This window comes from Podarcis erhardii, assembly GCF_964252035.2.
Source record: "Podarcis erhardii genome assembly, chromosome: 4".
NCBI classification, from domain to species: domain Eukaryota; kingdom Metazoa; phylum Chordata; class Lepidosauria; order Squamata; family Lacertidae; genus Podarcis; species Podarcis erhardii.
In genome coordinates, this window is record NC_138508.1 from 6,303,425 (window position 1) to 6,329,110 (window position 25,686).

The 25,686-nt window shown below is 48.5% G+C and overlaps 1 protein-coding gene across 2 annotated transcripts in view; it reads left to right on the plus strand.

The window, feature by feature from the left end:
- CLPB (ClpB family mitochondrial disaggregase) overlaps positions 1–25,686 on the plus strand; it is a 70,738-nt gene that overhangs the window by 36,773 nt on the left and 8,279 nt on the right. For both annotated transcript variants that reach the window (XM_081860323.1, XM_081860324.1), the window contains exons 7-11: positions 6,174–6,288; positions 17,348–17,425; positions 20,922–20,977; positions 22,266–22,310; positions 23,903–24,064. In XM_081860323.1, the coding sequence (XP_081716449.1) occupies positions 6,174–6,288; positions 17,348–17,425; positions 20,922–20,977; positions 22,266–22,310; positions 23,903–24,064 (456 nt within the window). The remainder of the gene's footprint in view (positions 1–6,173; positions 6,289–17,347; positions 17,426–20,921; positions 20,978–22,265; positions 22,311–23,902; positions 24,065–25,686) is intronic.

The following is a 25,686-nucleotide window of genomic DNA, read 5'->3' on the forward strand; positions in this document are numbered from 1 at the left end:
ACTAAACTTCATTATGCCAGCACTCTTCCTGTTGGCAAGTGCTACGGGTGAAGAGGGGAATAAACATAAGAATAGCCTGCTGGATCAGGCCCGTGGCCCCTTCTAGCCCATACCACAGCCAGATGCCTGTGGGAAACCCACAAGCAGGATTTGGACACGAGAGCAACTCTCGCCTCCTGTGATTCTAGCAACTGGGATTCAGAAGAATCTCGGCCTCCAACTGCAGAGACAGAACATAGCCATCCGTCATGGCTGGTAGCCATCGAGAGCCCTCCTCCATGACTTTGTCTAGTGGTCTAGCTTGGTGGCCATCACTGCCTCCTGCAGCAGAGAGTCCCACAGTTTAAGTGCAACATGAAGAAGGACTTCCTTCTATCTGAATCTTCCAACAAGAGGAGGGCCTTTGTGCCATTGCATAAAGGAATGACACTTGTCTCCATGCATCTCAGGGGGCTTCATAAGGATGAGGAATTGGATGGGTCACAGCAGTCCTGAGCCTGGTCTTCCGCAGCCCTCTGGAAAATGGGCCCCCAGACAGTAGCTTCCCTTTTATTCCCTCCTCTTCTTCCTGGCCTCACCCTGCTACCGAGAGTCAGGCCCCTCTGTCGCTGTGCCCCATTCCCAGCCCAAATGTGTATGGGCAGGCTCTTGCTGTCACCTCCTTCTTCTTGGGTGATCCCTCGTAGCCGAGTAAGATTGTCTTCCATAAACACAAGTTTTAACCATAGTTCCAAAGAATCTGAAGAAGTGTGCATGCACACGAAAGCTCATACCTAGAACTAACTCAGTTGGTCTTTAAGGTGCTACTGGAAGGAATTTTTTTAACAAGTTTTAACCGTGAGTCCATAAGTGACTGTGGAGGCCAATTCTGGATCCGCACGTCCTTCCACAGTGCGGACATAGGTTTCTGGGCGGTAGTTGATCACAGTGAGGGTTTGCCAAACGTGTTGCTGTCACCACAACCATAGGGGCTCTTTCGCTTCCAGCAACGGTCACTCACTCCGATGTTAATATGCTTTTGCACTGCACAAGGTGGCAGCTTCCAGGGCTAGGGAAGAGGAGCTTGTCCATGCGAGTTCTGCCAAGCGTGTGGCAACCCACCCCCTTGCAAGAGATGGATGCTGTTGGGAATGAGCTGTTGCTGGAGGGAAGCCGTTTGAAATTTTTATAAAGGAAATGTCAGGAGTTGCATGCTTAAATCTCAGCAAGGAGAAGGGAGAGAGAGAGTATCATGCTAACTTGAATGGGTCTCTGGAGCCTTCCTCCATGAAGCAGAGCTGCCCTTTAACTAACTTTTTCTCCACAAAGCCTTTGGATGATGAGGGGGAGACACACAGATCTGCGCAGAGATGGGTCTTGCTGAAGGAGGCGGCAGCGGGTGCATAAAAATCTCGTGCTCTTTGGGGCTGCTTGGTGATGAATGTGCAGCTGAGGGGGATGTGGTGGCAGAGGGGTTGCCAGTCCTGCTTTCCAGCCCCGCCGAGAGTCTTTGAGAATTTATTGCTCATTTTGATCACTGCTGCGGAATGAATTGGTGGCACTATTAACGGGACAGACACATCCCATCGATTTTATTTACATATGCTGGTGACAAGAGCAACAAGGAGTCTTCATATGTGAAATCAATTGTTTTTAGGAAAACGTCTCCTGATCCAAATGGCCTGCTTCTCATGAATCAGAGCCACCAGGTCAAGGCTGGAGTGGGTCAGCTAGCTGTTAGATTGGCTGTTGGGCCTTCCTCCACCCTCTCTCCCAGTTTCCACCACCAACTGGAAGCCGTTAGCAAGCCTGTCATGGGTGCTCAGTGGGCGCACCCCACTGGCGCACTCCCCATTGCAAAAGTAGGTTCCCAAATACTTTTGTGAAAAGGTTTCCCTCCTAATCACCAAAGCCTCTTCTCTCTGCAAATCTTCCCGTAATTGGAGCTGTGACTCGGAGGGGTGCCAGCGTCTTTAATGAGCAATAAAAGGAAAAGAACACGATTACCTGGCTCTAAGAAGGATCCCACTGTTGACGTCTCAAGGTGAAGCCTCCTGGCAGAACTCATGGAGCATATTTCCAGTTGTAATACTTGGCCTGGAACTCTGGTAAACTCAGGAGTTTGATGGGACAGGTTGGTCCCACTTGTCGCACAGTGCAAGGAAGCTGTCTTATATCTGCTTCCTTGGAAGGTTCAGGGTGGAGAAAAGAACTTCACACAGCGCACAATTAGACTATGGAACTCACTCCCACTGGGGGCAGTGATGGCCACCAACTTGGATGCCTTTAAAAGAGGCTTAGACAGAATCATGGAGGAGGAGGAGAGGGCAACCTGTGGCTATTACCCATACTGGCTATTCTCTGCCTCTACAGCTGGAGGTAGCTTCTGAATGCTCGGATCCTGCTTGCAGGGGGCATTTGGTTGGCCGCTGTGAGCAGCTGGCTGCTGCTCTAAATTTGTGGCTGCTTTGCAGTGGGCCTGTGTTATTGTTCGAATGTGTGTGTGTAAAATATGTACAGTGGTGCCCCGCAAGACGAACGCCTCGCAAGACGGAAAACCCACTAGACGAAAGGGTTTTCCGTTTTGGAGGCGCTTCGCAAAACAAATTTCCCTATGGGCTTGCTTTGCAAGACAAAAATGTCTTGTGAGTTCCTGCGGGTTTTCCCCCCCCTTTCCCCCCTTTTCCTAAGCCGCTAAGCCGCTTATCAGCTGATCCGCTGATAAGCCGCTTATCAGCTGATCCGCTAAAAGCCGCTAAACCGCTAATAGCGCTAATCCGCTAAGCTGTCAATGGGCTTGCTTCACAAGACGAAAAAACCGCTAGACGAAGAGCCTCACGGAACGGATTAATTTCGTCTTGCGAGGCACCACTGTACATGCATATAATATTTTTTACTTCAGACATTTTTACACCATATAGCTACATCTCTTTCTTACGGTACATGAAACACGTACATGAAACAAGCACGTACATGAAACAAGCCACATAAAATGAAACAATAAAACAATACAATTATTTATCATAATATTGAACCCCTCCTTAAAATGCTTGCTGGAACAAGAACATCTTCGTCTTGCTGGAGTTCAGCAAAGAAGGTGCATTAGCGGAGTTTGTAACCTGAAGTGTTTGTAACCTGAGGCGTTTGTAACTCAAGGTACCACTATAATAGCCCATGCCTATGCAAATTTACCTACAGGTAAGGCACACAGGAGCTTACACCCAGGTAAATGTGCATAGGATTGCAGCCAAAGTTGGGTGTTCTGGCTGCAACCGCAATGTCACATAGCAGTGAGTTCCACAGGTTGTTTGCGCATTTTGCAGAGACGCTCACCCTGGCTAGACTGTTGGTTTCAGCATCTAACTCTTGAGTCTCTGCATTTTGAGAAGAGTCCTGTTTCTAGAGGATGTAAATTAAACACAGACAAAAAAGAATCTCACTTCAGCAGGCAGATGGAAAAGAAAGGCAGTTTCCTTGCTGAGGCAACCCTATCTGGGGTTTTGCCCACTCTTGAGCTTTTGTGTAGCTCTCTCTCCCTTCCCCCTGCCTTTCCTCCGGCCCGTCAGTCACATCCGATAACATATATATTATGGCAGAGCTGCTCTTATGCATTATTTTCTTTTCAAAATGTAAAGAAAGAAAAGGCAGGAGGAAAAAAAATTGGCCTATATATTTGGAAAGACATAGATGTATAGATGGGGCCGGAGTAGTTTGAGGCTGGTGATATATATGGAGCCTGAGGGAGCGACACCATTGGCGCTCTGGATTCAATCCAGCAAGTGCCGTCCCACTGGGATCCGCAAGGAAGTTATTGCTCCATTTTGAAGCATCAGGACTGATGGGGTGTCTCGGTTACAGGGTAGACAGATAACAGCAGCCAAAATTGGATTGGTTGCTATTTATTTTTTTTAACTTCTGTCAAGGTCACTACCGTAACAGGAAAACACCAGAAAAGCTGGCCAGCGGATTGCGCTGCGGGTTTCTCAAGCGGCGGCTTCTGCTGCTGCTTTTGCGACAAGAGCCGGTGTGGACTGTGCTGCTGAGTAGGGGGATCAGACCACGGAGGGTGGTCCAGCTGGTCCAGCGTTCTCTCCCCACCCACCCACAATGGCCAGCGTGACAGTGACAGCCCTCTGCTGTTGCTTCTCCTCAGCACCTTTTCTTAGAATCCAAGAATCGTTGAGTTGGAAGGGACCCCAAGGGCCATCTAGTCCAACCCCCTGCAATGCAGGAATCGCGGCAGATTCTTCCAATGGCCCTCGAGGTTTTCAGACCTACACCCTTGTGCAAATTAATTGAAACAAAGCCTGTTTTCTATCTTACTCGTAATCCTGTAATCAAAGCAAACACGAAAAGTCATTATGGTGTCGGACGCCTGCAGCCAATAGAAGGAATGATGCGTTCGCCACAATATATTGAGGTTTTACGAAAGAGAGTTATTCCAGAGCTGGAAAAGAGGTATCCTGACAGTACTGGGATATTGCAGCAGGACCTAGCCCTCTGTCACACATCGAAAGTGGTGAAGGAATTCAGGACAGAGCAGCAAACACAGGTATTTGATTGACCAGGGAATTCCCTGGACGTAAATCCCATTGAGAATTTGTGGGCTATATGCAAAAGTGCCTTCCGTGCTGTAGACTGTACGACTATGGAGAAGCTTATTCAGGTGCTAGTTCAAGTGTGGTACAGGGATCCGAAAATCAACAGTGACTGTTTGAAACTATTAAACTCCATGCCAAACCGTGTTCAAATGCTGCTTAAAAATAGCAGAGGTCATATCTGTTACTACACATGTGTGTACAAAGTACACATATGTGACTTTTGTACATTAACTACATTGTTTGTTTCAGTTAATTTGCACAGGGGTGTAGGGCCCATCTTTAATTGAAACATGCACTTGGGGACCCACTTCTTTATTTCATTTTTAACCACATACTTGTATCTTGCATCAGTCGCCTCTCACCCTCCAGCTGAAGGCAAATGCTTTATTTTGAGAAATACCACTTCATTTCCCATGCATCTGAAGCTGAGGAGCCTTCCCTTCCCCCTTCCATAAATCTCAAGAGACACTGTTGGAGAGAGAGCGTGGCCACCCAGTTTGGGTAAAGGTAAAGGGACCCCTGACCGTTAGGTCAAGTCATGGCCGACTCTGGGGTTGCGGTGCTCATCTCGTTTTATTGGCCGAGGGAGCCGGCATACAGCTTCCGGGTCATGTGGTCAGCATGACTAAGCCGCTTCTGGCGAACCAGAGCAGCGCACGGAAACACCATTTACCTTCCCGCCAGAGCGGTACCTATTTATCTACTTGCACTTTGACATGCTTTTGAACTGTTAGGTGGGCAGGAGCTGGTACCGAGCAATGGGAGCTCACCCCGTTGCAGGGATTCGAACCGCTGACCTTCTGATCGGCAAGCCCTAGGCTCTGTAGTTTAACCCACATAGTGGGCTAAATCTCTTAATTTGAGGATCATCAATGCAAGGCTGTGTAGTAGGGAAAGGTCAACTTACTCCCTGCTCACCTGCTTCTTCCCAGTGCCCCCCCAAAAGAGCCAGTGTACCCCTAGGTCTCTCTCTGGCACATAGAGAAGCTGCTCTAGAAGAGAGGTCCCCGGTTCCCTTCCCTTGGGTGCTGGTTTTTAACCCCAGAACCCAGTGATGGCACCAGGCTGGATAGCTGTAAAAGTAAGAGCTGTTTGACAGTGGAACAGACTCCAATGGAAGGTAGTGGATTCTCCCTCCTTGGAGGTTTTGAAGCAGAGGCTGGATGGCCATCTACCAGGGACACTCATAGGGTAGGGCATTTTCAGCCACCCCAGGTTTCCTCTGTCTTCCTTCCCCTCTCTCCTGGTTTTGTGCTGCACTTTAAAATGCCCCCTCTTTTTTGGAGGGTCTGCGGTGATTAAGCTTTTTTTAATTAAGTTCCCACTGGTTCATTTTTGTGACCTTTCTCTGCCGCCATGCGTGCAATTCTGATTATTTTCCTTGCATATTCATTTTACATGTGTGTCTGACTCATGTTTGCTAAAAGCATTGGACGTTCGGTGGGCTATAAATGTATTAAAATGGATAAATACATTCTTCCTATACCCAGCTAACCTCACGGCAGGTGATAGAGAAGCTGGTCGCATGGACGTCCTTACAGCATGGATGTTGGGGTATCTTTTTAAGAGAGCAACTTCTTTTCCTCTCCACAGTTCCAGGAAGAGCAGCGCAAGAGGGAAATAGAGGAACGGCGAAGGTTCCCGCTGGAGCAGAGACTCCGGGAACATATCATTGGCCAGGAGAGCGCCATAGCAACTGTTGGAGCTGGTAAGATCTGGGGCTCTGATTTGATTAGCCTTCTGCTCTGCAAATCCTGCAGAGAAGCTGGAAGGGGGTTAGTTAGTGTGTGTGCACCCACACGTGTGTGTCACATAAATGTTATGCTGTAATTGTATTTAGAACTTGTGTGTGCACAAAACAGTCAAGAATACCTTAAGCTGCAAAGCTGAGAATTTCAGCTTTTAAAAACTTTTATTCTTGTTTGTGGAGAGTCGCTTTTTTAATTGCTGGGGGTTTTTTTCTTTGCCTGAGATGAAATCCAGGAAAATACAAGGAATTTTGTCACCAGTGAAGGTCTGGGCACCAGTGTGTGTTGCAGCCGCCTACAGCTATAGCACATAACCCTGCAATTTGGCATCTGGCTCAGAATTCTGACTCCTGAAAATGTCAGAATTCGTATCTGGAAAGAAAAATGCATTTTAGTTCCTAGGATTGCAGGAATAAGCTTGGGAAGTATGTTCCTCATGAAATCATAGATGCCACGGGAAGGACACAGAAGCAGGGGTTTCCGTTCCCTTGGTCTGCAAAAGTGGACCAGATGAGAGGAATGAAACGAAAGGTGGAGCCATAGCATGGTGGTGGCCATGATCCTTTGGCCAAAAAGCTGGGGGCGATAAGAGTTGGAATCCAGATCCTCCTTAGCATCCTCTCAAACGGAACCATTTTTTCAAATGATCTCTTAGCCACACTGAATAGAGCACTATTACTACTGTACTGGTTGTATTAGGAAAGGAAGCTGCTCTTATTGCAGTGTATAATTGCTGCAGCCTTTCTTGCTGTAGCATTACTTGGCTGGCTTTTATTCCAGATTGGAGTTTTTTAAAGCAATATACACATTGCAACTAATAATAATAATAATAATAATAATAATAATAATAATAATAATATAATTTATTTGTACCCCGCCCATCTGGCTGGGTTTCCCCAGCCACTCTGGGCAGTTTAAATCTTTCTCTGTGCATCCCACTCTGCTGGTGAGAGCAGGGTGTGCATTGTGAACAGTCCTTTTTTCCCTGGAAAAACAGACGCTGGTACACACCATGAAGTTATTGCATTAAGTGCTACACTTTTTAACAACAAGGGGGGTGGTACTGCATACCCTTGAGTACCCCTGGGGGAGGCACTGGTTGTGAGAGACAGGATTGTACGCCGTGTGTTTTAGTGGTACCTTGAGATAGCAAAGAAATAACATTTTTCCTCCCTGACCTGCTAGTTTTCTGTGTGCAGGCTTTCTTCTGTTCTGTTTTGTTGCAGGGGGGAGTGTTCAGTCACGTGAACCTCCCGCTTCCAGGCAGAAGGGGTACAGGGCACACCCAAATTAGCCACTTTATTCAGAGCTAGGCGTTGTCAGTTTTGCAATCCATTACAAAGTTTCTCATGGGTTGCCTTCCAATAAAGAAAAACTTTTGTCTCTGGATTGGCCTTCAGAGAATGCGGCAGAGTCACAAATAAAGTTGAAATGTGGGGTGGATTCCGAGTGTCTGTTCAGCGCATGCCCATCCTCGGGACCCAGAGGGTGCTGCTCTCCCAAATAAAGTCACTCTATGTCCTGGAGCCTGTCACAGGAGACAGGTCCCTCCTCCAAAACAGAGAGATCTTTGGAGCTTGGGACTGCAATGGGAGGCAGAAACAATGTGAACGACTTCAGGGCTTCGGAAAGTATCTCTCTGCCCTTCTCCCAGAGTCCATTGTGTAGTAAATAAAGAATATTAAAACTCTTTGTCAACCTCCTGTTACTGAAATCTCCCCCTGTTGCGTTCGCGAGACCATTAACAGCGATAAATGGAAGGAAGGGGATGTGGGCTGTTGAAGCCTCTCTTTATCTTTTAACTGTGGCCAAAGGCCAGGCTGAGGAGCCCCAGAAGGCAGAAACTGATCCTAAGCACGCCCTAATGGGCACTCCTGCCCCTGCCTGAGTCAGGGGTGGTTCACACAACCTACTCCCTGGCAGGAACCATCCTCACAGCTCTGCAGAGAGCCCAGCAAAGGCCTCTTTGGGCCTGTTAATATGAGTCATGAAAGACTGGAGGAGGGAAGTTGAGTACAAGTCCGGCTGGCCTTCTCATCGCCGGAAATCCCAGCTCCCAGAACCTGCAGCCCTCCAGAGGTTTTGGACTACAACTCCCTGTTGTAGCAGATCGGGGAAAGCTGAGTTTAATGTAGAACAGAGTGAGCTATATTAACATGTCACCTGGCTTTGGACTCTTGTCGTGGATGAAATAATAGGAGCTACAGTGGTGCCTCGCAAGACGAAAATAATCCGTTCCGTGAGTCTCTTCGTCTAGCGGTTTTTTTCATCTTGCGAAGCAACCCTATTAGCGGATTAGCGCTATTAGCGGATTAGCGGCTATTAAAGGCTTAGCGGCTTAGCGGCTAAGAGGCTATTAGCGGCTTAGCAGCTTAGAAAAAGGGGGGGGAGCGGGAAAACTCGCAAGACGAAAACATCTTGCGAAGCAAGCCCATAGGGAAATTCGTCTTGCGAAGCGCCTCGAAAAACGGAAAACCCTTTCGTCTAGCGGGTTTTTCGTCTTGCGAGGCATTCGTCTTGCGGGGCACCACTGTATTCAACATTCCTTCCAGTTTATTGATTTGGGGGTTCCTTCCAGTTTAATGATGGAGGGGGAGGCAAGCAAACTTGTGATGAGCTTGAAAATAAAAGGGGCCGGGCCTGCGAAACCACTGAAGCTTGATAGAGCCTAAGCGAAGCCCTTCTTGGTAGAGGATCTATATTCTCCGTCGCTGTTTACGCTGCCTCACGGCCGGGATGAGAAGAATGAAATCAGGGGAAATGAATATGGATGTGCAGATTTGATAAATTTGAATAATTTGTAATGATCGTATCCTTCATGTTTTTCAGTGCATGAGCCTTCCTGGGCACTGCACAAAGATCCAATCAAAGGCCTTGTGCCTTCAGGCAAAAATAGTGCAGAAAGTGGCATTTTTCTGGTTGCAGAATTTGCGTTTGGGGGCAGGAGACGGTGGGATGCTTATGACTCTGGTCATCAAAGCAATTGGTGACTCGTCATTTGGTTAGGCCGCTTGCAGGCAGTGGAGGAGAAACCTGAATGGAGCACGTGGGACACGGCTGAGCAATAGCTGAGACCCCATGAAAAGTGGGCAAGGCCCCTCAAGCCCCTTCCCACCTTTGCTCTGCCGCTGCCTCCAGCTTTTTAAGCATCTTTCTGCAAGCATGCATTCTAGGGACATAAGAAAGAGCTTGGTTTCTCTAGAATCTGACGGGCCTGGCTGGCCCAGAGCTGTGCTGTAAATGAAGATCGTGGGACGTAGTTTGGGCCTCGGGTTTGGGAGGGCGAGGCTCCCCCCTGCAAAGGCACCACATGTGCACCCTGGTTAGAGAAAGGCTGTGCCTGGAGGCAGCAGCGGGGGCTAATTAGGGAGCTTTGATTAATGGGCAGGGCCTCTCTCTGACACAGGTGGTGGCGGGGCTCGCGAGACCAGCTGCCTTCATGGAACTTCCCTTTATTGAATTAGGCAGGACCAGGCACACTCTGCCTCGGGATATCGCGCCAGGAAGGGGAGGCTTGCTGGTGCTTTTGCTGCCGCCTGCCCTGATGGTCCCAACCTGTTAAGCTTTGACGTGGGTGGGTGGGAGGGGGCGTTCTTGACACACATACCCAGTTACTCTGAGTAGTCCTTGCCCTTCTTTCAAGAGGGGCTTTCAAACACAGGGCATACTGCTGTGTTCCCAGTCTAAATGCTGCAGCAGTGTGCCCCCCACCCCATGCCAGTGCACGTTGGTGTGGGGAGAGGAGTGTCAGAAGCAACCCTTAATTCAGCTGCTAGCTTATGCTAGCCTTATGCTCCATCCCAGGACACAGGATGGTTGACAGTTGTCAAGCAAGCTTTCTTTGACTTGCCTTTAGGGGCATACCTGGCGCCTGCTTTCTTGCTTCAGCGGGCTCACTGGGACCCAGTTTGAGGAGCCCGATCTGAGGCTCACAGCTTACATTCAGTCTGTTGTCTTCTAGCCGGTTGTTTTGCTGCTTCTGCCCAGTGTGGTTGCCCAGGGCATCAGCTTCATCGGCAGAGAGAGAAAGTGCATTCAGGTTTTTGGGGGAGCAAGAGTTGACTTCATGCAACAACAAGAGGATGTCTCCAAGGGATGCCCCAGAATATGAGAACATAACAAGAGCCTGCTAGGTCAAGCCGATGCCCCATCTGGTCCAGCATTCTGTTCTCACAGTGACCAACCAGATGCCTGCATGTGAAACCTGCAAGCAGGATCCGAGCATGAGAGCAACTCTCCCCTCCATCAGTCTCTAGCAGCTTGTGTTCAGAAGCATTGCTGCCTCCAACTGTGGAGGCAGAGCAAAACCATCATGGCTAAGTAGCCTTTGACAGCCTTATCCTGCTCCTTAAATTTGCTTAATTCTCTTTCTTAAGCCATCCAAGTTGGTGGCCATCACTTCTTCCTGTGGGAGCAAGTTCCATAGCGGGAAAAGGATGAAGACGAATGGTCAATAGTGCATGCAGACATTCAAAATGAGCAGCCGCTTGCATAGCTGTACTGTGTTGCTTTCCCACTTATTTGGTGGGCGTTTTGCTTGTAGTAGGAGCTTGTAGTTGCCTACACTGACTGGCAGCAGCTGTCCTCAGTTTCAGACCAGGAGTCTTTCTCAGCCCTGCCTAGAGCTGCCAGGGGTTGAGCCTGGCACTTTCTGCCAGGTGTTCTTCCCATTGACTTTTGGCCCTTCCTGTAGAGCAGCACGGGGCTTAAAGTTTAGCACACTTTTCTTGGAGCAGAGTGGGAGTGGGCTGGCGGCAGGAATCTGGCCCTGTTTCTGCCTTGACCCCTTTGGCCACCACCTTCCTGCCCAGCCGACCCACGTCTGCTCATCGAACTGAGCCACCGCAGCAGTGGGGGAAGCCAAGCAGGGTCCCTTGTATGCCAGCGCCTTGCCTCGCAAGGGCAAAGTTGGTCTTTGGTTCATGCCTGAAGGACGTTGCCCCTTTGGCGTCACGAGCCCGGCCAGGCCAAGAAACCCCACAGAATGAATTGATTTGATAAATGGACATTTATTACACTCACAAATTGGCTGAAACCAATTTTGGTCACGTCAACCCCTGATAACTGCTGGGGTATTGATTTGTGTAAAGTAATACAGTGAATTTATCAGTTCAATAGCCAGCTTGAGAGGCCTCTCAGAGACCCAGCGCTGTGGCGGCTCTGCAGTTACGGAGGGCAAAAGAAAGCCCAGGCTGGAAAGAGCTCTGGAGCCAGGGAGGCCCAAGGTGGCAGCGCCTGCCTCCTTCCCTCCCTCTCTTGTGCTCTTTCTCTCTCTGCTGCTCCCAGAATTTCAGCCAGGACTTCTGTGCCTTAGTTCCTCCACAGCCTTTCTGCAAGAGTGAGGAGAGCGTAGCCTTGCAGAGAACAGATCTGCCTAAAATAGGGGTTGGATTCCCTCCATGGCCAGGTGGCGCAGATGTCCTGGACAGCTCAGTTGGTTACAGCGTGGTGCTGATAACACCAGAGTTGTGGGTTTGATCCACTTCTGGGACAGCTGCATTTTCCTGCATTGCAGGGGGTTGGACTAGATGATCCTCAGGGTCCCTCCTAACTTTACAATTCTGTTATTCTGCGTTGAGCCACCGGCGTCTTAACTGCCACTTCAGCTGGTCTTTGCTCTGTTGCTAACCAACTCTTTCACCTTCCAATCCTAGGCAGTGCTGCACAGTGTAGCTATCAAATTATTTTTATCTTCAGAAAAAACCCTTGCTGTCTTTTTCTTGGTTGGCTTTTGCAGCAGCCCTGCCGGGCGGACCTCCATTATGCCCATTTTGCAGATCGGGAACTGAGGCCGAGATCACCATGGTGGTCCAGGTCTCCCAATTTCCAAATTGCTAGTGAGTAGTTATGAGTTGCTTTGTGCCCTTTGCTCAAAGTCAATATAAAAAATATGTTTCCAAGGGATCTTGCAAGAGTATCGCAGAACCTGCATGCTGAGAGGGTCTTTCTTGCATTTTACCTGTGGAATTTCAACCAGCCAGCCTTCAGCCACTTATGTTTGAAATCACATGAGTTAAATGTGCTTAAGATGTGGCCATACTATAATGCGTCTGGATAGCAGTTGTCAAAGACCCGCAGGAGACGGGGGAGTGCTCTTGCACTCTTATGCTGTGATCTTGCTTGGGGGGGGGGGTTCCCCCACAGGCAACTGGTTGGCCACTGCGGGAACAGGATGCTGGGCTCCATGGGCCACTGGCCTGATCCAGTAGCCAGGCTCTTCTTCCATTCTTCTGGAAATGAAGGAAATGTTCAAGGTGGCTTTGTCTGCTCCAGAAGCGGAAGGGCAAGGAAGGAAAGCAGAGCCCTCAGAACCACCACCACCCGGCTGCCGAAAAGTCCTGCTCAGCACCACCTCCACCTGCCAAGATTTTGCCAATCACTCCCCAAACACTTCCACGCATATCCCTTCAGGTGTGAAGAGTTAACATTTGCTTCTTTTTTAAAAAGAAGAAGAAGAAGAAGAAGACCGAGCTCCTTCCCCTTCTAAATCCCACACTTTTCATGGTGTGACTCTGGTCATGTCAAACTGCTCCTTCCTTTTGCACAAGGAGGAAATGGCGTCGCCACCCTCTCCCAAAACAATCAGTTGAGCAAGGCCTGATTCTGGCCTCAAATTTTCTTGCTTTCATTTTAAAAACACATGGAAGGAAACAGGCAGAAAACATTCAGAGATGCTCATCTCTCTCTCTCTCTCTCTCTCTCTCTCTCTCTGTTGAAAGGATCATTATTTGGAACCCCGTGTCTGGAAAAGCTCACTGGCCCTTCTCCAGAGTTCGTCCTCTGCCTCTGGGTGCTCCTGGACATGCCGTCCACGTTGCCCTGCTCTGCAAGAAGCACAGTGGCCTGTTTTCAAGCATCTGGTGGTTCTCATTTGTGCTCTCTCACTCTCTTTCTCTCTCCTTCTGTCTGCCTTTCCCTCCCCTTCCATTATCCTACTCGGCTATCACAAGATATATCTTTTGCTCGTCATTCTTTTCAAGCTTGGCATTTCGCCTACTTTTAAGGAGCGCCTCTGTCAAGCGTAATACGTCGCATCTCCGGTCTCGCTGACCTCTGTCAACCGCCAAGACAGGGCTGAGTGGAATTTTAAAAAGCCGGCTGGGCAGGTGAGCGTTCTCTGCAAGGAGGCCCTCTCTATCACAACAACCTGGCACCCTTCTGGGCATCTCCCATCAGCCCCATCCAACGCACCACCGGGGGAAGGCTGCAAAATACAGCTCCTGCAGCACCCTCTCTTCTTTGCACAAAGTATCACAAAACACTTTTATGAGAGTGCCTACACCGACTGGCAGCCACTCTCCAGGTTTTCAGGCAGGATGCATCTCCCAGCCCTACCTGGAGGTGCCTGGGATTGAAGCTGAGATGTTCTGCATGCAGACCAGGTCCTCTGCCCCTGAGCTATGGTTCTACAGCTTTTGAGAAGTGCATTGGAAGACAGAGGCCTTGTTCTAAATAGGACTGGAAACTGGGAAGACCTTCATCGGATGAGGCGTCGCTGCCTCTCCTTGATGTATCAGTACCTTTTCAGCCCAAGGAGCATGGGAAGCTGTTGTGGCGTGTGAAGTCAGGACATTGTTCCACCTAGGCTGGGGATATTTCCCCTGAATGGCAGCAAAGAGTCCCTTTCCTGGGTTGTTCTCCAAGCCCATTTGTCTGCCTGTGATTGCATCTTAACTGGAGATGGCAGGGACTGAACGTGGGGCCTTCTGCATGCAGCTGTTGCTGAGCACATAATGCGAAGGAGAGGTCGGAAAGGTTCTGTGGTGGCTGGAAGCTAAATTGCTGCTGTGCCCGACAGTCCTATGGGCAGGTTTTGAATCTGATATTATTCTTTGAATGCGGCACTGACCCCTTTGACCCTCCCCCTTTTCTCCTGCATCTTGAGTTCTTTTAAGTTTAGAAACTGCTAGATTAGGCTGTGTAGCGCAGCATCCAGTTCTCACAGTGGCCAACCAGATGCCTCTTTGGGGAAACCCACTTTGGGGAGTCGTGCACAAGAGGAATCTTCCCCTCCTGCAGTTCTGGAGGCAGAGCATAGCCATTCTGGCTAATAGCCATCAGTAGCGCTCTCCTCCTCTATGAATTTGTCTATTCTCCATTAAAGTCACCAGAGTTGATGGCTGTTATTATCTCCTGTGGGAGAGAGTTCCACAGTTCCCTCTCCTTCTCCATGAATGTGTTTGATCCTCTTTTAAAGCATCAGGAAAGGACAAATGAAAGAATGACTGAGAGCTGCGTGGCTTCATCTCTCTGTCTTGGAGTGGCTATGAATTTTAATTAAGACTACCAGCATATAGAATAGCATTAAGGCAGGAGGGGAACATAAGTCTTGGCACCAGGGAACTTTCAATCTAAATTGTAATTTGGGGGTGGGGGGCTATTTTATGTATTTAACAAAATAAAAGTGGTTTCATGGGCTCAGGTGGAATGGCTAACAGGCGGTGACTATGAGAAGAGCTTTCTGGATCAGGCCATTGGCCCACATGCGAGCATAGATGCACTGTGGATGCAAACATAGCAGTTTAGTAGCAATTTCCAAATTCCTTTGGCTTTCTCATGGAGTGTGGCTACTGGTACATTAGTCACTGAGCTGCTGGATCATCCTCTCCTGCTGGGTCCATAGTTCCTCAAACCCTGGCAAGCAGAAGTGGCTTCACCTCAGTGTTGCGTTTACAACTCAGAGGCCCCAAGAAAAAAAAAATCTGGGTGGTGAATGTGGCACATAGAGCAGCTGGCATGGTTTGGAGGTTTGTGACACCATTTTTCATGCTGTGTGCTGACTTTCCTGGGTGGCTTTGGCATGCTGAAGTGGTCCTCTGAATGCTTCAGAGCACACCAAGATGGCGCCTCGCCCTGTCCTGACTGAAAACTGCTTCTTGAACATTTTCCAGGAGAGGAGGAGTCACGGTCAGGACACGGATCAGGGGGTTCAAGATGCTGCTTCACCATGCCAGAGCAACCCAGAAAAGCCAGCTTCGTGGTGAGTTGTGCACCTCTGAGAAAAGGGAAGTGGGGGTTGAATAAGTTTTCAGCCACAATTTCACAGAGTATGTGCAGGGAGTTTGTTTTTAAACGTATTTACATGCTGCCAATTCATAAAACAATTTATACAAATTAACATAAAACACCATTAAAAATCCTGCCAAGTTGTGTCAGGAAGAGCCTGTTCTGCAACTTGCATAAATTAAGCAAAATTGCTTGCATGCTTTTGTTTTGCATAATTTATTCTGTTGGGGGCTGCTTGCTGAGGCTGACAAGGGGCAGAGCGTTGTAGCTTCACATCACTGCAGCTCAGAAATCCAGCTCCTGCCCACGTGCTTTTTCAAGCCTGTTTTTATCTATGAAGACAAGAGCTTCATAAAGTTTTTGAAGCAAAAGCTGATTTTCTCAGAAGGCTAAAGCAGGAATCCTGCTCCAGGCATTATACAATCCTACCTTGGGTTACAGAAGCTTCAGGTTGTGCCTTTTTGGGTTACAGACGTGCCGAAACCTGGAAGTACCAGAATGGGTTACTGCTGGGTTTCGGCACATGCACAGAAGCGCTAAATCGCTCTTTGCGCATGCCCAGAAATGCCGAATCACAACCCACGCGTGAGCAGACACGATGCTGTGGGTTGCGGGTGCTGCAGGTTGCGAATGTGCCTCCCGCACGGATCACGTTTGCAACCCGAGCGTCCATTGTACAGTCATACCTTGGGTTGAAGTAGCTTTGGGATGAGTAATTTCGGGTTGCGCTCCGCGGAGACCCGGAAGTAACAGAGTGCGTTACTTCCAGGTTTTGCCGCTCGCACATGCACAGACGCTCAAAATGACTTCATGCGCGGAAGCAGCGAATCGCCAGACGCCCGGACGTGGGTTGTGTTTGCTTCAGGGTGCAAACAGGGCTCTGGAACAGGGCCGGATGTGAACAGGGCCCCTGTATAAAAACCTCTACAGAAGGAGAGCCCACAACCTCCCGTGGGAAACCTGAAAGCAGGATTCGAGCACAAGGGAAACTCTCCTAATCTGTGGTTTCCAGCATCTGGCATTCAGAAGCATTGCTGCCTCCAACTGTAGAGGCAAAGCAGAGCCATCATGGCTAGTAGCCATCAGTGCCTCCTGTGGAATTGAGTTCCAAAGGTGAACTGTGTGCTGCATAAAGAAGTCCTTTATTTTATGTGTCCTGTCCTTTTCTTTAATGCAGCAGCCAGACCTTAAGCACAGCCACTGAATGTAAACAAATGCTGCCAAATGCTGTGGTCACTTTTCCCTTCCCTTTTTTAAACGCTGTGCATGTGCTGTGATCTTGAGAATGCAAAGCTGCAGTCGGGGTGCCAAGAAGAGCAGGATCCACAGGGAAGCTGTCTGCCCCAGAGGGCAGGTTTGGACAACCCAGAAGTTTTAAGTGCTGCTCCTCTGCAAAGTAGATCCTTTTGCATTCCAAATCCATCCCATGTTTCCCTGGCATATCTCCCTTGCATCCTCCTCCATCCTAGCACCATTATTTACTGCGGCCCATGAGTCTTCACAAGGCTGCCGTGACCTTGAATTCAAGGCTTCCTTCCCGTTAGCATCGGAGAGGTAGCAGACTTCTCCTTCCCAGGTCTTTGTGCACAAAGGTGGCGCTTACAAGCTGGCGAGCTATTGAGCCTCTAGAATCTCTCTTTCCCCCAACCCTTTCCCCTCCCCTCTCGGTCCACCCGACAGGTCCCTTTCTGGTTCATTCAGTGTCCATCCTCCCTCCTGTTTCCCTGGCAACGCTGAGTGCACATCCTGGAAAACTTTATCCGAAATCTGCTCTGGGCAGCTTTCCAAATCCATGCTAACCTGATTAGGTATCTCTGGGGGCCTTGCTGGCTAATCAAATTAGGTAGCTCTAATGGCAGCGAAGACTTTGAGTGGGCAGAGAGCAGTAAAACATAGTGTATACTTAGTGATAATTATACTTGCTGTTGTGTCATTGATTTATATGCCTTTCCCTTTTTTATGTGCCCAGATATATAACCCCTTCCTTTGTTTTTCTTGCATTTTCGATTGCAGCCATTCGGAGGAAGGAAAATGGCTGGTATGACGAGGAGCATCCCCTGGTTTTTCTCTTCTTGGGATCATCGGGAATAGGTAAAGTCGGCGTCCTTTTTTCCCCCTTCTTTCATTTTTTTGGGGATGATGCAGGCTGGTCCAGCCCCAGAAAAAACGCCAGTGTTGATTTTTCCACACATGCTAGAAAAACCAAAGATGTTGCACCACAGATGGGCCAGAAATCTCAAGTCTAGTTTTGAAAGTAGTTTTCTGGGCTCAAGTAGAGGACAGGTTTTTCAGTCCACTTACCTTCTCCCTGCCCAGAGACACTGCCAGTGGTTCAAGTCATCGGCAAACACCACTTTCTATAACAAATAAGTTGCAACAGCATAATAGTGGCACTGAATGTGAACTATCCCAAATTCCAAAGTGAGAAAATCACACTAGGTACAATATTCACGTGAAACATAGAATTTTTATTATTATTATTCAGTGATAAAAATATTTGTATACTGCTGAGTCATTAAAAAAAACCCACACCACCAAAGCGGTTTACAGAAATAAAAGCAGAAAACCATGCAATAAAACCATTAAAAGGGTAAAAACAGACATCAATTCACCAGGATCATTCCCTATTTGAAAATCCTAAATCGTAGCATCATCCCAGAATTCATCAAGAGCTGGATTGCCTTTTGCAAGCTTCTTGCCAGCTCCAGGAAAGGATGGCCTCGCAAAGAGCTGTATGTGTTGCCAAGGTATCCACACCCCACAACCACCAAACCGAACTGGCACTCTGAGATCTGATTCCATTTTTGAAAGACAGGAGCAAGTTTGTAGTTCCTGTTGCAGAGCAAAGATTGAGAAGGGTCCAGCAAAGACAAGGACGCTAGAATGGACCAGAAAGAGCCTTCTCACTGGAGTAAAATCATGGGTGGGGAGGGCAAGGGGACCCAAGGCCCAGTCAGCATTCTGGACCTCTGTGTTGTTTTGGGTTCTAAGCTCTGATTAGCACCAACCATGGTTTGGCATGGGGTCTGAATTGAATCACCTTTTCTGAGACACGGAACCAGGCAGTGTTAGAAACTGGGATGGAAAAGCTAGGAGCCAAATGGCTCCTGGGACCAGAGTTGTGGGCGCCAAAAGCAGAATGTCTAGATGCCACGGGGCGGGGGGGGGGGCAGTCAGCAACACTTTTAATTTATTATTTTGATAAGCATGAATTAATACGCAATTTGCGTAAGTGACACATTGTTAATACCGCATTTGAGCAGAAATGGTTAATGCATGTTTAATTTGGTATTGGCAATAAAAATTTTAGTACCATACTTCAGTTTTCAAAATACTCTACTCTTTATTATTAAGCTCCTTAACATATTGTCTATCCTTAACATGTACTTTGAGGCTCCAAAGCACATACATTTCAGTAATCCTTGAGTGTCAGCCAGGCGCAAAAAAAAAATGGCACCCAGACTTTTTGAGGTGCTTTTTGGCACCCTGCTAATTCTGTACCCTGGAACCAGACAGATCAGAGAGCAGGTGAGGCGGAGTCATGGAAATTAGGGGTGAAGAGGCAGGACAAAGCTTTTAGCAGAGAATAAAGTGTGGCTTTGGGAGGTACAATATGATCACATCCTACACACATCTAACATGTACTATTTAAATGGTACGTGGTTGAAGACCAGCTGGCCGAAATCACACAAATCAAATGTAAGCGGATAGCTTAAAAGATCCTTTTGAACAGGATTTCCCCTGCATGGAGAGTGCTTTTAAACTGTCAGACTTGCATACTAGGCTCTTGAGATGCTCTTGCCATGATCTCAGACAACCCTGTGAGATTTCATGAGAGCATCCCAGAACCCAAAAGGCAAACCTGAGAGCTTTGAAGTTCTCTGCCTTGCTTGGAAGGTAAGGATGGGCATGCAGGGGTGCTTCGGGTATACACCTTTTTTGCGTATATGCACTGTCACCAGAGCGCAACCCCTGCGCAAGATGCAATTGCCACGAAAAGGGTGAAGCAGCAGGAATTGGCAGCGCCTGGTTGTGAAAGGAAGAGCCAAGGGAAGGATTGTTGCTCAGGAGTCTTCCCTCGGGCATCTCGTCTGGGTCAGGGAGACCCTGGAGTGCCCTTTCACCTTGAGGGCACCTTACCAGGGTCCTGCAGGGGCTGCTTTGCGCAGGTACACGCCTCGCGAGGGACGAAATCTCCCACCGCAGTGGGGGCTGACATGTTTGTTGATACCATGTCGATGTGGATTTATTCCGTAATATGTGTTTTGAATTATTGATCGCCTTCATGCCTAGACTTTTATGATAGACGTTGCATATAAATCCAATAAACAAAGAATATTGTGTTTCCCAGCAAATCTGCTCCTTGTCTTGAAGTCAAGGACGTTGCGTTGGGGGAAGACTGGGTTGATGGGCCTCGGCTCCATCGCTCGCCTGGTTCTCCAAAGCACTTTTGCACAGCAAATCCTTCAAGGCTTCCTTTTTTTCCCAGTGGAGGCAGCAGGGACAGTTCATTTTTCTTTGCAGTTTATGTTTTCCAAAAACACCCCACAAAAGTTATTTTAAGAGCAAACGGTATTCTGTAGCCCAACTGTCCCCAGTCTGGTGCCCCCCAGAGCTTTGGGCTGCAGCTGCCTTCAGGCCCAGCTAAACACAGCCATTGATAGGAGTTGTATTCTGAACACATCTGGAGGGCACCAGGTTGGCAGTCCAAAAAATGTCCTTTCTGTCATCTTACAAAAACGTGAGCATGATAACTAATAATTTTGTGTAGGGAGAGTTTGGAGGCCTTTATAGGGTTAAAAGACTCTGGAAGGAGGAAGTGAAAGCAGAACCTACAGGGTCCATCCCTGAGACTGACAGCTGTCACTGGTATGGGTACTTCAGGGAACCCTGTTTGTGAGCAGAGCATTAGAAGAGCCATTGGCCCATCCAGTCCAAAAGCAACTCTCCCCTCCTGTGGTTTCTAGCATCTGGCATTCAAAAGCATTGCTGCCTCCGACGGAGAGAGCCACAGGTCATGCCACTGTCATGCCACTCCCTCCAGCGCTGCCTGCCAGGGGGTGTGAGAAAGCCTGGACCCACGGAAGGGGAAACCATGCTGTGGCTGAAGACCAGCATCCTTGCCGACTCAGTTTCCAGGTGTCTGAAACCTGGAGGGGGGAGGAGCCACATAATATAGCCCAGAATGTCCCACGTAGCCAGTAGACACAGGAAAAGGTGGTGCTGTTGCAGTGGCTCTCGTGTTCCTGGGGTAGCTTGAGAATGGAGCCTGTGCTGTGTTTGTTTTTGTTTCTTTAAGTATATATTAGCCCAGCTGGTAGAAGACTCTCAATCTCAGGATTGTGGGTTCGAGCCCCTTGTCGGGCACAAAGTTTCCTGCATTGCAGGGGGTTGGACTAGATGATCCAGGTGGTCCCTTCCAACTCCACAGTTCCATGATCTCACTTGTAACACAGACGCTGCAAACGGGTCTTGGTTTTGTTGTCGCACAACTTCCCGAGAGCTTTTTTCATGGTCTCTTCTTGATGTTCTTATCAAGGCGTTTCTCCCTCAACACTCCCTCTTTTCTCTGCCACTTCTTGAACAGGCAAAACTGAACTGGCCAAGCAGACTGCCAAGTACCTGCACAAAGATGTCAAGAAGGTAAGGCCTCTGCTCTCGGTTCCCCCAGCGGAACAGCCTTGTTTCCCCAGGCGTCAGTGGGTGGAGCGGCCAGGGACCCTGGAGGCATCGACCAAGAGGGTTCCCATTTCACAATTTCCTCCCTGGAGCTGCTCTGACCTGATCCAGAAGAATTGCCCTGGCCACAACTGTGGCTTCTGTGGGAGCGAGTCACCACTTTAAAATGTTGCAGGTTTTGGAGTTATGCGGGATGCCGCTCTGTGCGCAGGTTTCCAGGGCGAAACCACCGTCCCTTTTCCAGTTACGTTTTTGTCCTCGCTGCCGTTGTTACTGGCTCCACATCAAACACCACAACAGCCAAGGACAAACAGGCCGTGCTAATTCAATGGCATGCTCAGAACAAGCGGTTCATTAAAGCCTAATCAGTTTGTTTGTTGGTTATTTAGTTAATTAATGCATCAAAGAGGGCGTCACAAAACGTGGAGAGAATTATTGGGGAAGGACAGGAGGAGAGGGCGGCTTATAACAGCAGCTGGCGGGTTAAGGGAGATGTTATTACCGAGATCTTGATTTTTTGCCAGCTGAAACCCTGCCTCATCCTCTGGGTGTGCAGCAAAAACCTCGCCGGTTTTTAAACAAAGGACAATATATTCTGATTGTGGTTTCTGCATCATTGGTTACCTTTTACAGCCCGGCCGTCTTGGGTACATTTGAATGCAGGAATGCAAGAAAAGTTGGGCGTGATTTGGGTGAAAATTCTGGCCGCTGTGTTTTGGAGAAAGCCCAGGGATGCTCATTAACTTGGGAGTAGAGCATTTGCTTTGCGGGACGAAGGTCCCAGGCTTGGTCCTCTATGACCACCTCCAGGTAGAGCTTAGTGTGTGCCTTGCCTGAATCCCTGGGGAGTTTCTTGGATGTCTTCAAGCTCTGCTCAGTCAGTGCAAAGGGAGCATATGCAGTCCAGCATCCCTATTAACCAGTAACTAAATAAAACAAGCTATACCACTGGTCTTTCTCCCCCTGCATAGTCTACTGGCAGCCACTCTCCAGGGTTTGAAACTGAGCCGTTCCCAGCCCTACCTGGAGATGAACCTGGGCCCTTCTGCAGTCAGAGCAGATGCTCTGCCACTTCTTCTCCTAACAGCTTTTGTGACTACAGATCAATATGCAAAGTGGGGACACGACACACAGGTCTCTGCAGAGCCTGGCATTGCAACAGGCATGCTCTGTCAGGGATCCAGGATTGACTGCAGCTGCCTGTCATCAGCACCAATAAATGAGTCCCTTTTTGTTTCCTTTGTGCCACCAGGGTTTCATCAGGCTGGACATGTCTGAGTTTCAGGAAAGACACGAGGTTAGTAAGAGAGATGCACACCCTCAGCAAAACCATCACTGTTTGAAGCTCCCAGAATCGCACCTGGCGACACTTGGCATTCTCACCTTTGCTGATACCCTCCTCTTGGTGGCAAACTCCACATACTCACCCTTGCTCCTCCAGCCTCACCTGAAAAAAGAAAACTTAACATTTCTATGGTGTGCCCTATAGAACACCATCTCCCATACATTCCTTCCTGTCTCCTGAGAAGAGGGAGGTAGCTGTATTCTGTGTTCCTTGTTTCTTAGTTGCAAGATTAGTTGGGATATAAAGTAAGGCTTTTTCCATGGTGCCTGGAAAGAGATCTCAAGCCATCTCCTTGTTCATCTTCCTCCCCTTTTTATTTTTTTCCTGTTCATTCATTTATTCATTTTTGTTGTTGTTGTTGTTTTGGCCTTGCTATGAAAGGCTCAGTATTGTCTGAAAGTGGAAATCTGTTGCAGGATAAGCTTGTGGCTTTTTTTAATGAAAAAAGAGAGAATTTTTAATCTAGTGGTTCCTATACCTTTTGGGAACCCCATCCCCTTGGTTCCACAAACTCAGCCCCAGTTCCCCCACTCTATAAAAAGCATTATTCAAAATTGCAGTTTGCATGAGCAAACGCCCTCCAATCAGATGTCAAAGACAACTATCTGAAAGGAAAGTTTTAAATGTTTGACATTTTACAATGTTTTTATATGTGCTGTAAGCCACCCAGAGTGGCTGGGGAAATCCATCCCGATGGGTGGGGTATAAATATTATTATTATTGTTGTTGTTGTTATTATTATTATTACTATTACTGTTACTATTACTATTACTATTAATACTACCACCATTACGACCGAGGAAGAAAATAACATGATAAAATTTAAAACCATTAATTTCACATTTATTCAAAATCCATTTAAAATAGTTTAATTTAATTAATTCAACCAAACTGATGAACTCGATACAGTAATACTAGTGTTCAAAGTCTGATAGTCATTTAGACTTTCCGCGCCCCCCTCTGCTGCCCCCCTGCCTCTTAGTACCCCCCTAGGTTATCCCACTGTCCCCACCCCCAGGAGATGGTACAACCACTAGCCTAGTCCCTGTTGATCAAATATTCCTGGTGAGGTTTTAGAATATGAGTGGAAAGCAGAGTGTAGTGCAGAAGCTCTTAAAAGTGTCAGGGCCCCTTCAGAGTTACTCGCCAAGGCTTCTATCTCTGGGACCTTGAACCAATAACTCAGCTGCCTCTGCTCTCCTTGTCCACCTCCCATTCCTCCAGACCATGCAAAAAGCCACCACTGTATATCCCTTAAAATGTAGATTGAGGAGCAGAACTGATTCTGCAACATAAGCAGCCATGTGATGATGCTCCTAATTTGCACATTGCGGTCTTAGTAATTGGATTTCCTCCATTTCAAATGCACCCAGCTCTGGACGTACAATCTTTTCCTTGCTCTCTCAACGCACCGAAATCGGACGGTGCAGGTTCCGAACTCCCTGTGCAGGCTAGTCTCGCTTTGAGCCACAGCAGGTCTCTTTCCCCCCCGGCCCAGGGCGTGGGCGTCCCCATCTGACGCCTGTGGCTTCTTTCCCTCCCAGGTTGCCAAGTTCATTGGCTCTCCGCCAGGTTACGTCGGCCATGAGGAAGGCGGCCAGCTTACCAAGAAGCTGAAGCAGTGCCCAAATGCTGTGGTGCTCTTTGACGAAGTGGACAAGGCCCACCCGGATGTCCTCACCATCATGCTGCAGCTGTTTGATGAAGTAAGACCGTCTTTTTAAAGATGCCGCCCGAGGCCCCTGTGGCAACGTGAGGTTCCTGTGTGATTTGGCAAGTTACCCTCGCTAGCCAGTCAGGAAAGAGTTATTTGGGCCACACAAAAATGCAAACTTATCAAGTTGAAAGGCACGTGTTAACCCAGATAACTCCCCAGCTCATTGGACCCCGTTTTGTGCAATAAATGATTGCCTGGTCCTTTGGGCTGCTACAGCAAACAGAGAAAACTGTGCACATGTACATCACCACAAACCCAGAAATGGCACAAAAGGGGCAAAAATGGCCCTAAAAGAGTGCAAAAATGGCACAAAACATCCAGGAATCCCAGGAGCCCTTGCACCAACTTTTGAGGCCTGTGGAGAGTTGGAGTTGGAGCAAGGAGGTTTGGAGGGAGCGATGGCGGTGTTTGCAGGTATTTCCAATGGCATTCCGAATAGACGTGGTTTAAACGCACGGTACCTCGGAACATAACCCCCATGTAAATGGAGAGTTGCCTGTATTTTATTTCTTGCATCTTACATTCCTCCTTTTCCTCCAAGGAGCTCATTGTGGCATAAAGTTCTCTCCCCCTCCGCACTTCATCCCCACCACAAGCCTGCTGAGATGCACTGAGCTTCTTGGGCCAAGTCAGCATCTGAACTCAGGCCTCCCAGGCTCTAGTCCAACGCTCTAGCCGCTACACCACACTGCCTCTAACGTATTTATCCGTATTAACCAGTAAGCGGCAGATTCCATTTTGTAGAATAGCCATGGGGAAGGATGAGAAGCTGATGAGGGGGTGCTGAGCCCTTCCTTTCTCCAGATGACCAGGGCGTTTGCTTCGTCATTATCTGGTGTGCCACCTTAGGGACTAGTAGCTTGCACTCTGCTGCTCCTTTTCCGCAGTTGAGCATCTCAGGATACTGGATTTTACGCAGAACACACCCTCCTGCTCCCAGGAGCTTCAGCATCCTTGAGTCCTGAACTTAGTTGCATCACTTTACTTGTTTCCCACTTGGTTGGGATGAGGGGCATTGATACAGGCGCAGCTACGCCTTGGGGTCGTTGGTTTGTGCCTGAGGACGTCTGACTCCTCCAGGCTAACTGGCTGACCTGCAGTGGAGCGCTTGGCATTGCCCTGAGGGGGGCTGAGCGCGTGCAGATTTCACCACCCTCCTGTGTGTGTTCTTGGTGTGTGTTTGTTTTTTATTAAAACTGGCTGTGTGGTTGTTGTTGGTGGCGGCGGGCTTTTCAGGGTGGGGGGCTTCTCTCTAGGATTAATATCACCGGTATTGCATAGATCATGGTGGCAGCCACTAAATGCGAAATCAATTCCTGAACCGCCTGCCTGACAGAGCAATAACCGAAATGTTAATCCCAAGCACCCGGCACAAATTTGTGTCCTTCAGCTGGGCACGGCTGCGCCTGGCAGCGTTGGGAGGGAGGGAGGGGACAGACGACTTATGCTTTTGTTTTATTTTTCTTCTCTCCCCCTCCCTGCCGTTCCCCAAATTGGTATTTTCGAAAGGTTCTTATTTTTAGAGTTCTTGGAGGGAGACAGAGGAGGGGAGAGCTCAGAGTGGGGGCAGAGGCAATGACTCTCCTGTGCAGCAGCCCCCAAGTGCCTCTT